This window comes from Mercenaria mercenaria, chromosome 11 (assembly GCF_021730395.1).
Source record: "Mercenaria mercenaria strain notata chromosome 11, MADL_Memer_1, whole genome shotgun sequence".
In the NCBI taxonomy this organism is placed as follows: domain Eukaryota; kingdom Metazoa; phylum Mollusca; class Bivalvia; order Venerida; family Veneridae; genus Mercenaria; species Mercenaria mercenaria.
The window spans coordinates 72,597,685-72,612,325 of record NC_069371.1 but is presented as its reverse complement, the minus strand read 5'-3'; the positions used below and the strand labels follow the sequence as shown (position 1 = coordinate 72,612,325).

The window sequence follows — 14,641 nt, the reverse complement described above, 5'->3', positions numbered from 1 at the left end:
AAAATTTTGTTAAATAACGATAAAAATACGTTTTTAATGTTTGAAATATATTTTCCTATACAAACCTATAGTAAAACTGTTTATCGATAAACGTTATCGGGTCCGCGATCCGTGTATATTCGAGGGAGACTACTTTTGCCGAAACTACTGGCAATGTATTGGAATGTTGGCCATGACTGGAATAATTATAGAACATATACGCATTTAAAGTTGAAAGTTGATTGTTTTCTACAAGACGTAAAACTGAAACAAGTAAGCACTTTTACTCTTTTCAGCAATGTCCATCGGGTGAACTTTGACATTGTTTACAAAGTGAAATCAGTTTTGTGTCATCTTGAAATGCGTTGTTCGGCTGGAACGTATAGTTCCCGGAAAAGTTCTAAAATGGTTTATTTTTGGGATTTTTGTTTTATTTATAAATTCAATACAATGTGCGATATTTCCAGTTTTTGAAAATGATTGAAACTGAACTTTATTTTAGAAAAAGTTCCGATCTTTCATTAATATTTTTTCAGCGGATGTTTACAAATTTTAAGTGAAACGGCTTTCTTGTCCAAGAGTGGTGTGTAAAGCGAAAACTATCATTACATATTGCGTTTATTCTTTAAATGTAAGGGATCGGTAACAGATTAAGGAGATCGGACAGTGCAACACTATACAAAATGGATATTTCTTACCATGAATAAGGAGACATATATATTTCAGTAAGGAAATATGAGGTAAAAGAACAATAATATATTTAATTCCTTGAAATAAACATGGCGGCGAAATATTTTAGAAAAAAATGTGCACGTGTTTTGCGCATTAGAATGTTTAACGACATTTTCTTGAAAAAGTAACGCTCGTGTGCACTATTTTGGCATTTCTTTGATTTGAAAATAAATATTTTATAGCAATTCGATACCAAAATTTTGCACCAAAAATGTTCATTCATTTTCTTCCAAAGCACTGTGGAGATAGGGTTCAGCGTAGCTTTCATGCTCGCAAGTTTACCTACAGATATATCTTTTCAATTTTTATCATATATTTTTGTGTCCTTGCATTTCGAAAACTGTTTCCAGGATTCTGATTTTTCACATGACCTTCTAATTTCAATTTACGAAAGTACCTTAAGTAAAAAATACGAATGACAAATGTATGTCAATATGACGGGTGTGTTCAACAGAGCATAAACAAGTACCCCTTCTGCAAAGTATAACTATCGATCGGGTATTTATTATGGCTATGTTATGTACTTAAAGTCTTTTTAACTCAAATCAAAAATGAATTGTTATATGGACATAATGAAACAGAGTTTTCATTTTAATTATCAGGCTAATAAATAGGTAGTTTGTTTTCGGTTAACGATCAGACTGATAAATACGTATGTGAATTAAACACGGAAGTAAACAAAATGGCGGCGCTAAAACAAGTTTTACAAATTGAGCCTGCAGCTGAACTTGTATTCCCAGGTAATTGTTTGTTTGTTTGTTTTGGGTTTTACGCCGTTTTTCAACAGTATTTTGAATCATATAACGGCGGACAGTTAACCTAGCCAGTGTTCCTGGATTCTGTACCAGTACAAACCTGTTCTCCGCAAGTAACTGCCAACTTCCTCACATGAATCAGAGGTGGAGGACTAATGATTTCAGACACAATGTCGTTTATCAAATAGTCACGGAGAACATACGCCCCGCCCGAGGATCGAACTCGCGACCCCGCAATCCGTAGACCAACGCTCTTACCTAGCTAAGCGGGCGGGGCCAGGTAATTGTGATATTTTTAATTTCTATATCAATTCATGTAGCATTAAATAGTATATGTACATAATTATATTCAGGTTCAAATAACTTGTTTAAACATGAAAGGTACAAATACGCAGATAAAATCTTTAACAGAAGTGTAATTATAGATTCTAAGTATTTGTTGTGTTTATTTATATCTTGATCGCTATTAACAACTAGTAAATAATCAATACGTCCTGTGCAAACTTGTTAAACTGTCTTTCCAATGTTTAATGTTAACATTCAAATAAAATCTGGAAAGTCGAGTCAGCAATGTTGAAGAGCAATAGTTTAAATTAAATGTTATACACAACATTCATTTGTTAAACAAGCAAGCACGCACGCATATTATGGTAATAAGTGGCAATTGCCATTTATAATGTGAATGTTAATTGTATTTATGCGTATATATTGTGAAGTAATTGCTCATATTTTCAATTATTGATTTGGTTCTAATTCACGTTTAAACATATTTTTTTCTGATATTACCGCTCGTCGAAAATGGTCGTGGTATGTAATTAATTTCGAATAACTCGGTGCTATATCAAAACATTGACGCAGATGTACTCGTATGTTGTTTTTCAGTGCATAGGTCACATAGCTTTTACGTTTTTATGCCTTTTTTACACATAACAAAGTGTTGGTGCAATCATTTTTCTCATTAAGCATTATATAGTAGAGCATCATAGAGTAGAATTAACGGTTGACGTTCGGAGCAGTGAGGATATCATGACTTTGATTTTGACGTCAGAATACTGCATGATGCCCGTCGGATGTATGAAGTTTAGCATTTTTATCACAATATTTCAATGAGCATGCTAGAATAAAAAAGCAAGACCTTCTTGTGTTTTATCGTCTGACTTACCCCCTGGTTGTTCACTGATTTCTTCGGCTGTAAAATCTGAATCAAGGGGAATCAGACAATAAAGCGCATGAATGCTTTTTAAACAGAAAACTGAACATCTCAGATTCAGATAATAAAACATATCAGTCGTAATTTTCAATTGTACGTGTTACATATTATGCAACATTTCTGCATGCATGGTTCTGCCTTGTATACATAGTTCTATCTTCTATATCACGGCTACTAAACCCTAGTGCCGCCACCAAAATGTGGTGATAAGGAAAAGAGCTATCGACATTTCCGTGCTGCAGCTATCACCGGTTTCAAAATGTAAACAGGTGAGTAAAACATTATCGCGCATGTAAATGGTTTAAATGTGTATGATACTCACACAGACATACATAAGTATTATGAAAAATCTCCCGTAAAAGAAATACACCAGCATTTTTAAAAGTGGTGGTGCTTTCGCATCAGTGAAAGCGCTATACAGTAGTGGTGGCGCTGTGGCGGACGGTTAGCGTTTGAACGTCTCTGGCTACAAATAATTAGTTTTATTCATGAAAAGTAAGGTATGATTACAGGGATTGTCATTTACCTTTTTAAACATAATGTCTTAAGTTATTTTAGAATTAAGAGAAGCATGTGTGTAAATAATGATTGAACGGCTTATCTTTTAATCACATTATAAAAGATAATAGGTAAGGGTAGATTTCTCGGAAGCACAGAGCACCAAAAAACACAGCCTCAGAGCCACGCATTTGCAAAGTAGGCCCACAACAAAACAACAAAAAGAAGCTGCAATGGAAAAATATTACAGACGGGTTGCTTCAAACATCTAACAAGTACATATTAATTTATGCCAAATATAGATTGAGGGGGAGGGGGGAGGGACTGGTAAGGGGCAAAATGGGGGTGGGGGGAAGGAATTTGAAGGGGATAGTAGAACAAGGATGCAAAGGGAATGCTACGTTCCTTAATAACAGTCCCACTACAACGTAAACCACAATAGCGCAGACACGCATGTACCAAAGATAAACACACAGCCACACCCAACTAAATAACATTGAAAAACGAACAAGTAAACAGTTTTAGACTCACAAGCATACAAACGCACCCATATAAGCAGGAAAAAACAATCGTGTACCGCCTTAGGATTCTGGCAGCCAAAATAAAGGGGAGCCACGAAAACTAACTCAAAGTAAAGGAGGAGGGGATGCAAAAGGTTGCGCAAATGCAAGGGGAAAGGAGGGGGGCAACAGGGGGAGTGAGGAGGAGGAAAAAACGCTTACAACAAAGAAGAAAACATACGCAACAGACAATACAAGACAGACAGAAAACCATTTGAAAATAGGGGCACCGCCTTGGAACGGTCAGTAACCTATATAAAGGAAACTGGGGGGTTTAAACGCGTTTAGGGCATGCCAACCTCGCACTTAACCTATTTTCAACAAGTTAGACAACACAATGTAAATAAAATCCCTGCTGAGGAAGGCTGTAACATTAGCGCAAAAATAACAGATTAATAAAGTAAAACATAAAATTAAAGTAAATCTAAGGTATATTTACACCAATGTACTCAAAAACTTGTCTGAAGTCAGAGCACGAGGAGCCTAACTTTTAAGGGCACGACTAAGAAAACTGCAAGGCGAAAAGCAACTCCCTCCGTCCGGTCTTTTATATATTCAAGTATCATGCAGATACTATTTATCAGTTGCAGATGGGAAGTCTCATGCGAAAAGGGAAAAGTGGATCCCTCCTAACAACTCAAACAAGTAAGATACAAGAAAACAGTTTTAGACTCACAAGCACACAAACGCACCCATATAAGCAGGAAAAAAACAATCGTGTACCGCCTTAGGATTCTGGCAGCCAAAATAAAGGAGAGCCACGAAAACTAACTCAAAGTAAAGGAGGAGGGGATGCAAAAGGTTGCGCAAATGCAAGGGGAAAGGAGGGGGGCAACAGGGGGAGTGAGGAGGAGGAAAAAACGCTTACAACAAAGAAGAAAACATACGCAACAGACAATACAAGACAGACAGAAAACCATTTGAAAATAGGGGCACCGCCTTGGAACGGTCAGTAACCTATAAATAGGAAACTGGGGGTTTAAACGCGTTTAGGGCATGCCAATCTCGCACTTACCCTATTTTCAACAAGTTAGACAACACAATGTAAATAAAATCCCTGCTGAGGAAGGCTGTAACATTAGCGCAAAAATAACAGATTAATAAAGTAAAACATAAAATTAAAGTAAATCTAAGGTATACTTACACCAATGTACTCAAAAACTTGTCTGAAGTCAGAGCAACAAGAGCGTAACTTTAAAATGCACGAATAAGAAAACTGCAAGGCAAAACATCAACTCCCTCCGTCCTTTCTTTCATATATTCAAGTATCATGCAGGCACTGTTTATCAGTTGTAGACGGGAAGCCCCAAGCGAAATGGGAAAAGTGGACCACTCCTAACAACGCAAACAAGAACAATATCTTGCCAAGCCTTTTTCTCCGAAGGCTTTTTTTCAAATCAACACAATAATCCAACTGAAGGCAAGTTCTACAACAAGAACACATACTACTCCAAAATATATACCGTCATTCAAAAGGGCCTAATTTCTTCACCTATCAAAAAAGGTTATAAAACTGAAACACCATTCCAAATGCAATTCCAAACTAATGCATTATGTTGGTTTTCTCATGGTGCAGCTCATATATAAAATAACATTGTTTATAATAGAAATGCTTCGAGAAATATGCACTCGTATGACAGTGCGCTCTATAGTCGGACTATATTTTCGCTCGATAACTCGTACATGCATTCGATACATAGGTGTATCTCATAAATACGCAACTACTTTACACTGAAAGGTCGCTAAAAATCGCCACACTGATACTAAACTAAAGACAATATGCAGACCTTAGCTTGGGAAGATCAAAATCATACTTCAAAAAAAGTCCACATCAAGTTCATAGAGGTAAACATTCTTGTTTGGATATCCTTGAAATGGTACAAAAATCAACAGTTGATAACGAACTGAACTTTAAAAATTGGATAACGATCGCTTGGGTGCGTTGTCCCTAACACTGACCTTGATCTATATATAACGTGGTTTACTTCATTACTTTTGTCAGTTCAATTCTTTAGTGTTTTATAGTAAACAAAAATGACAGACAAAATAAGAAAAGTTATAATTGCTATGGATGGGAGTGAGCATTCGGACGCGACATACGATTGTAAGTTTTAATATCAAGTTAATATTTTAATTAGTTAATTGAATAAATACATCTCACCAAAGAGATATATAACTAAAAAAAAACACCATTCCAAATAAAACAAAATGTTTGACAAGTCAGTCACTTTCATATAAAAAAACATATTAGATGATTCTAAGGATGACAATGAATATAGAGAAGTACTGGAAAATATTAGCGAAATGGAGGAATGTGACACTCAGTTTGGTGCACGTGAAGACTCTGTTATTAATAAGGCGATTTATTGAATCATTTCTTTTTACCAAAGAGAAACCCATTTCAAAAGTGTTAAGAAATGTTCTGAAAATATTTGAAAATGAAACTGTAAAAATTGAGTTTTTATCTTCAGAGGAGCGGCAATGAAAATTTCACATGCTGATGTCACATGTATACATGTTGTTTCTAATTGTAATAAAATGATTAAATGATATTATGTGGTGGACTCTTTTATCTCGGAAATGGTTAGCTACGAAATGTTGTCCTTTCTGTGTTTTATTGATTGGGAATATATGTTGGTAATATGAGAAATAAAACTATTCTTAAACAAGATAGACGTGTGAGTTGTTAGCCGCAATTGAACAGAAAACGCATACCTTAGTCACAGCGCCACCACTACTGTATAGCATCATCACTGATGCGATAGCGTCACCACTTTTAGAAATTACTGGGATATTTGTTTTTAGGGAAATTTCTTTACTGATAATGTTTGCCTGTGTAAGCATCATACATTTGTAGACCATTTGCATGCGTGATAATGTTCTTACAGTGTGTCTATGCAACAAATTACAGCTCAAATACAAACAAATATCAAAATGTACAATTGTGCGAAACAGGAGTAGAACTCTTGACACCTCAATTTTTATAATATTTTAATGAAATTACAGTCATTGTGTATTAAAAGCGTTCTTACACGCACTACTTTCTGTAATTTTTTAAAATAAATTTTATCATTAGATATATTAGGCATAATGTACATGATGTAAACATCTGAAGTTTGAACGTGGTGATACTGCACCACGGAAATGTCCATAGCTACTTTTATAATCACCACTTTTTGGTGGTGGCGCTAGTGTTTAGTAGCCGTGTATATATAAGTGTAGGTTGTGGGAATAAGTTTCTCATAATTTATGTTGTGATTACTGTGGTTTTTTCTTATACATTTTATGTTGGAAAATTAATTTTATCTTTCTTATGCTCACTATGAAGTGGAGGGAAGTGTCTCCAGACGCAGTGATGGGAACAAAACTGGACTGTAGATTCATACAAGCAGAAAGAAAAGAAAAGATGACGGTGAGTATAAATACAATTCTATATAAATTACACCTTCAAAAGCTAAAGGGAAATTGAATATGTTACCAGCTTCGGCTGTCGCTGTTCAATACAGTTTGTGATATCAGTAACGTTGCAAAAATTGGCACAGTGTTGCATGAAATAACTAAGACAATTTAGATTCAAGCAAGAGCTTATGTTTAATCTTAAATCTCGTAAAACTCACCATTCTGACATCTTTAGCTAATGGTACGATAATACTATTATTCTCTTTGTACTTATATTTATAGTCTAGGATGTTGTATATGGAGCCAGACGTAACCTCTGAAAGTCATACAAGTAAAAAAGGACAATTCCATGATCCTATTCTTGTTGCAAGCATTGATATTGGCAATACGTACACCAGATACGCATTCTCATTTCGATCACAGTATCGCAAGGACCCTACAGACATATGGATGTTGTCTGATCTTTGTTCAACAGAATTATCTATAGATAATCCAACTATGATATTAATGGACGACAACAAAGTGTTTGACAGTTTTGGGTATGATGCACTCGACAAGTATATGGAACATCGCCAGGGACATCTTTTCAGAGATATAAAACTTCCTTTCTATCACAAACTGGTAGGCTGAAACGTATTTACAACCTGACAGCTTTTCTTTTAAAGTTTAATCATTAGATTATATTTCATATATTATGCTTATGTACAATGAGCACACCTCCATAAGCAAGCTGCTTGAAACAACATTAAAACAATCCTATATTTGTTCAGTCCGTGGTTAATTTCTGACTAATGTTGCAATACAAACTGGCCCACTTTATTATAAGCGCGTATTATTTAATCATATAAATTGATTTTCAGACAGCCAAAGACATACAAAATGTACATGTTAAAGATGAATTAGGAAAACAAATACCTGCAGTCGAAGTATATCAAGCAATTATAAACCGAGTTAAAGACCATTTACAAGCTGAGCAAAACAGAAAAAACACGGGCATACGACCTGGGGATATCTACTGGGTTATTTCTGTCCCTGCTGTATTTACGGACCGAGCAGTCACTTTGATAGAAACAGCAGCAATACAGGTAGATTTAAATTTAAGTCTACTCAGATAAATATCGTTGAATGGTTAAATAAACAAATCTAGCAAACTATATAAAACGTATTGCGCTTTAAAGAAACTAGGCTGTGTTATTTAAATAATCATTGCTGATAAGTCGCAATATATGACTGAAACTGAAACTGAAACGGAATAAATTGATTAAACGCCTATTTTATACAATGGCATATTCAATGGCGTTGTATATAGTAATAATAATAACAACAACAACAACAACAATATCAATATTTATAATGGCAATAATAATAATAACAGCCTTATTTTAACAAACAGTCATGACCGCACCCATCCCCTTGAGGTCAATTTACCCATATTGCGAATACCAGTGCTTAAAGCATCACATGGTATGCCCAGACGGACTGCATATAGAGGTTCAATCCCCACCCCCGGTTATATGACATACATTCTGTCCATGCGGCTAAACATCCAAGTAAAAGGTCATGAATTAGAATAAATACAAACTAATATATTTCATATTTCGTTCTGCAGTCTGGAATTGCCAAGAATAAACTCTATATTTCCATCGAGCCAGTTTCCGCTTTGGAGTATTGTACAATCACACACAAGTATGAACAAGAGGACTGTACCATTCATCGTCCAAGTGGATTAACTAGTTCAAAAGCGGATATGTTTCAAAATGGAAGACAATATATGATAACAGATATTGGAGGTATGTCATCCAGTTGTTCGATTAAAATAAGTATAGACAATGGTATGTTTTCATTTTTGAATAGAAACAGTTTCATGTTAAACATACCTGATTGATACTATCAAAACACCATACACTGTGTAAGTAAATTAACATGAATAATATTGGTATGGCTCGAGGAGCACTTATTTACACCGTAACCGGCAGTTTGCTTATTAATTTACACATAAAAAAGGTAAGCTTGAAATGTGTCAAATGCATGGAAAGGAAACATTATAAAGCTGCAAAAGATCATAAAAACGCCCTGAATGTGAAACAAGAAAATAAGTAGGCAGCTACGTCCGACATCACTTGATTTAAATCATATTTCATTGTTCGTTTACATATACTTATTACAATAACAATTTCTACATAAATAATCAAAGAGCAAAAGGGCCGGACAACCAGTTCTGACAACATTAGAGACTGTTCTTTCACCATCATTTACATGTGCAATATGAAATGCAATCAGTTAATGCATCTTTACATTTAAATGACAACATTTAAATATCAGTAGAATTTAACAATTGCGAGTAATGACTTATAGATTTTTTACGCTCATATTACCTTCAGTTTATTGTGAAAATTACAGGAAAATCGCTAGATATCACAGTTCTTCAGAAAGGCCTCAGTGGAAATGTTACAGAACAGCATAAAGTTTGTTTTGTTGGGCTTGGTGGTAACAGTATACAAGAGGCACTTGACAATGTGTTAATAGACATCGTCGGAAATGAAGCATATCATAGGTTCCGTACTGAAGAAGATAGTAGACATGGGTACAGGAAATTACACAAAAACTTCAATGAAAGACTGACACACGAGTCTTCACATCTTAAAAGTGTAATCACAGTCACACTACCTGAACTTATTTTGATTGACCTAGAATCAGAGGATAGTTTTAAGACTGCCCTTGGTAAGTCTCCTTATGCTGGTGAGATTAGTGTTGTTAGAAATAAGTTGAGGTTGTCTGCAGCTCTTATGAAAGGACTCGTAGCAGAATATTGTCTGACGCTAGTCAAGCAACTAAAAGATGTGTTTGAGAAGTACTCATGTGACAAAAACATTTGTTTATTGTTCGTTGGAGGATATTCTGGTGTAAAAATAGTCCAAGAAGCTTTGATAAAAGAATTTGATAACTTCGACATTTTCATTCCAAGCAAACCTGCATGTGCAACTGCCGCGGGTTCTGTAATGCTTGGACATATTCCTCCTTTAACGATAGATCGTGTACCAAACGGAAGAAATACCATAGTGATGAGAGAAGATGATCAATCGAAAGCAAGTGATTGCGAAAAAGATGACCAAGCAATCGCAAGTGATTTTGTGCGAAGCGTATCCGAGATGTCCATTTCGAGCGACTTCATAGAAGATAAAACAATAACACGGTCTTCGAAAATTCGAACAGGTAAATGTATCAGATACATAATGAAACATTTTGTTTATACACAAACTCGGTCAAAAGAAAGACATTATTATTTTGGCAAATTAAGAATGTATTTGGCAAATGAATCAACCAAGAATATTCTATTAAAATCTTGATATTATACTTGGTCCATGGTAGAACTGAGTAGACTTTAAAATGCAAAGTGGAATGTTATATCTAATAGTAATTTTCAGTTTATATCGTAACCTGGCGTGCATCGTCAAAAAAAAAACCATGAAAACTGAGCACATACGTCTATTTGTATTGATTAGATAAAATATCTATAATCATTTGTTCGTCATCCTTTCGATCTGAATCTCCCCTTAAATTGACATTGTGCTAAATTTTATTTTTATCGAACTATTTCTTCCTCTTTCACGCAGGTCTGAAATCTTTGTCACAGAGATTGCAGGGAAGGCCACAAGAAATTTCAGTCAGAAGAAATTATATTACTACTGATGTTATCACAGCTTACGGAGACATAGATGTGTCGAGACCATTGAAGGCGTGTTTTGCTGACGAAGGGGACAGCGATAAGACAAAAGAAATGTTCGGACTGTTCTGGGAAAAGATTTGCAGTGTATGGTTTCGGGGAGAAAATGCTACTATCCCGCTTGTACCTGTTGCCAAAAGAGCAGAGGCCAGACGTGTATTTCCTATTCTTGGTAAAATTCTTGAACATACGCTGTGTATACTTGGTCACTTTCCTCCCATTCTATGTCGAAGTTTAGTGCTAGCTTTAGCTCACCCTGACCAAGATGTTGATGCTGATTTAGTATTGAACGATTACTTACTGTTCGTCCCGAAAAGAGAAAGTACACTTTTGTTGAAGAGTCTAAAGGATCATATTTGGTCAGAAAACAGGAAAAAGCGTCTCGCCAGATTTTTAGTGTGAACAAGATTTCAGTGAATCCGACACCAAAAACGTTTAGAGAAGACCTTTTAAACATTGCATATGCAGAAATCATCGACTCTTCACATATTTATGTTGCACTGATGAGACGAGGTATTTCTGATTTTGCTTTAAAGCACTTCTTCGATGTTCTTGACACTGATAGTGTGAGAGCAGAGTATGAAATGATAAAACCCACAACTTAAAGAGTTGTTCAGATGATTGAAGATATGTTTGACGAAGCTGGCTTTAGTACAGAGGAGAAAATCATCATCAATTATCTCAGCAACATTATCAGCGATATGAGCAAGAAACAACTGCGACAATTTCTGATCTGGATCACAGGATCACCTTGTATGCCACAGAAAATCAACATTACTTTCAACACATCTGGAGGCAGGTCAAAGCTTCCTGTAGCACATACCACAAGTCACGTGCTTGAACTGTCCAGAGAGTATAGTTCGTTTCAAGATTTTGAGCGTGTTTTGATGGATGTTCTATTAAATGAATTCTTTACACTTACAGCAGATGAATCTGGTCGTTGAAACAACCACAAAGAAACGAATGCATCATCCATATATTGAATTTATTTCATTATTGCAATTTTTGCAATTTAATTCTAATATTTTTATATTTACTTATTCATTCATTAGGTCTGATTCACACTCTCAAACATGATCGGGATGTGTTTTGTATTGGAAAGTCCGCCAAAATATACCGGACATACTGGACATACAAGGTTCGATGCAACCACGTGAAAGTTTTTATTTTAAATTACGTCCACGTCATCTAATCGCTTTTTTTTGCGACTGAAAATCAAATTAACCTTTTATCATTGAAAAGCTGATTTATTTATTTACCCTTTAACGGTGTCACGACTTAAAACAGATATTCGATATTCATGGCCGAAGTTAATCAAAAGAAACAAGGTAATATATGGTTGGATGACACTAATCCGAATATGAGATTCATTTATGGCATGGTTGAAAGTGAAATTTATAGAAGCTCGTGTTCATATAGAAACCTTTTCTCATATCATTCAATGCATAAGATTAAAATTGTATCATTTTTGTGTCATTTCTTTGGCACTTGATTTAAATACTTGAAAAGAAGACACCTTTTGTAATTTGAAATGTACTGATAATATGTTGTGTTTCCTCTAGTTTATGTTTGTGTATCTGGGTATTTTTTATGATATTTTTTCATGAGAAAGGTTTTGCATATTTGTGAGAATGTTAAGATGGCAAAGAGTTCTCGTGATGTCTCAATGACAGGTATAGCTCAATATGTATCATGTTTTGTATTTGTAAGTAATGCACTTAACGTTTGTTTAAAGAGATTTAAGCAACTGTGGAGTTGTATTTTAGCTTGAGAATAAACTAGAATTTCAAGAGTTTTATTTTAACAACTATTAGATATTATGTGAATTTTATTCGGGACAGAGTCGAAAGCAGATTGCAGAATCTTCGAATAGGATTGAATGAAATTCCATAGTTTGTGTATGAAATAGATAAAGCGAAGAACTTACTCCAGAAATATACTTTTTACTTCGAAACTAACATGTTTCGTCCATTGGACTCCATAGTTAACATAGTTTGTGTATGTAATTCAAGTGGCATATTGAGTAATGCACATTTATTGATAAATGTATTTAAATTTTATAGTTATAAATGTGTGTTTTGTATGAAAGGATAAATTCATTAAAGTAAACTTATTTTGTGTGTTCATTTAAGACGTATGCTGAGTTTTCTGATAACCAAAGAGGTGTGGTATCACTTACATTAATTACTGCATCACTGCGTTTCAAAGAAAATTGAAATAAAGCCGGAAATGGCTTTAAAATTAATCCTATTAAATTAATTAAGTCAATGGTGCCGATCATCCTGAGCATTTATGATTATGCAGAACCTATGCAAAAGTGCAAAGACCCTCTGGACAAACAGTTTATAGTCCTCGAATCGAACATTTGACTCCGTAAGATCCCGGGTTTCGACACAATTGGCATCACAACCTAAAACAAGGCACTTGTTGGGGATTTTAATTTTAGTCCCAGCTGAAAACTAGCATGTGTAACCAATATAGAAACTGTGTTAGACTAAACTATTAGATGCTTTTGTATGCAGTATATAAATGACAGTAGGAAATTGTTATAGTTGATTAATTCTACAGTTAAGTATTATTTACCAGATTTAAAATGTTTCTTATTGCGATTTAACCCTTTCTTGGCAGACAAATCATATTGAGTACTATTAGATTCACGCTGTATCATGTATAAGTTATACCGTATATAACTTTTCCATTGTACTGAAATAACACGGATATGACATGACTAACAAACGGGGTTCACTCAACAATTTATATTGTATGAACAGGTTGTTTTCCTTGATTAAAGAGAGGGTTTATGGTAAGTCTCTAGCTTATCCCCTACAGCAAGAAGTAAACAGAACATCTGCATTATTTTAAATAACTTTAGCAAAAGAAATCGACTATATAATTGAAAACATTTTATTGACAAATCATCGCGACAGAGTTTATTAATCAATAAACAGCTTAGCAAAGGAAATTGACAGGTTGAATTCGAAAACGCTACTCAAGTACGGCATTTTACGCCCATCGTCTTCAATCATTTAAATTGCTATGCGCAACGTAGTCTAAATTCCTCAAGTGGAGTCACTTGGTCGGGTAGCCGAGACACACATTGCGGAAGGGTATGTTTAAGATCACAACTGGATTGTAGTTGAACAAATCATACTGAAGGAAACGACAAAAACACTCGTATGCAGACTGAAAACAGTTTTATAGTTTTCGTTTCGATATTAACGGCTCAACGACACAATTATGAGTCATATGGCGACTTTCCAGCTTTGAGGGTGGAGGAAGACGCGAGGTGTGCCTTTATGCATTATGTCATCACTAGAGGGCACCTGGGTAAAACAACTGACCTTCTGTAAGCCAACTTAGCGTGATGGTTCTCTCGCATAAAGAATTCAGAGTGAGGCTCGAACCCACATGAGAAGCAAGAGGTTTGAAGTCAGCGAACATAACCACTTGACCACGGAGGACCCTACAGTTTTATGGGGTAATAGACACATGTTTTACAATGTATACAATGCTTTAAAAATGTATATGCTGTTCAATTTTCATATGACACAAGCCTTTTGTATATGATTTCTGTTGTTTGATTTTTTTCTCAAAATGTAAGAGAAATACTTAGTGATATCAAAATCTTTATGAATGTATTTGTTAATAATTTCTTAAAAGCGGACTATTAACCAATATGTCATTATTAAAGTAAGTGTACGTAACAAATTCTACGACTGTTCTTATAAAAGAGTTCGTGTATATAGTCATTCATCATGATAATACACCTATATATATATTAATT

The 14,641-nt window shown here is 34.9% G+C and overlaps 1 protein-coding gene across 1 annotated transcript; it reads left to right on the top strand.

Moving 5' to 3' along the window:
• Nucleotides 1-1,179: 1,179 nt before the first annotated feature.
• On the top strand, nucleotides 1,180-12,970 carry LOC128546661 (heat shock 70 kDa protein 12A-like). The gene is made up of 7 exons (XM_053517708.1): nucleotides 1,180-1,451; nucleotides 7,063-7,146; nucleotides 7,416-7,754; nucleotides 7,994-8,218; nucleotides 8,743-8,923; nucleotides 9,534-10,346; nucleotides 10,748-12,970. The coding sequence occupies exons 2-7, from the start codon at nucleotides 7,090-7,092 to the stop codon at nucleotides 11,257-11,259; spliced, it is 2,127 nt and encodes a 708-aa protein (XP_053373683.1). The 5' UTR covers nucleotides 1,180-1,451; nucleotides 7,063-7,089; the 3' UTR covers nucleotides 11,260-12,970.
• The last annotated feature ends 1,671 nt before the right edge of the window (nucleotides 12,971-14,641 follow it).

Coding starts and splice junctions, on each gene's coding strand:
- LOC128546661 (XM_053517708.1), top strand. CDS start 7,090: ATGGGAACAAAACTGGACTGTAGATTCATACAAGCAGAAAGAAAAGAA. Junction 7,755..7,993: donor TTCCTTTCTATCACAAACTG/GTAGGCTGAAAC, acceptor ATTGATTTTCAG/ACAGCCAAAGACATACAAAA. Junction 8,219..8,742: donor TAGAAACAGCAGCAATACAG/GTAGATTTAAAT, acceptor TTCGTTCTGCAG/TCTGGAATTGCCAAGAATAA.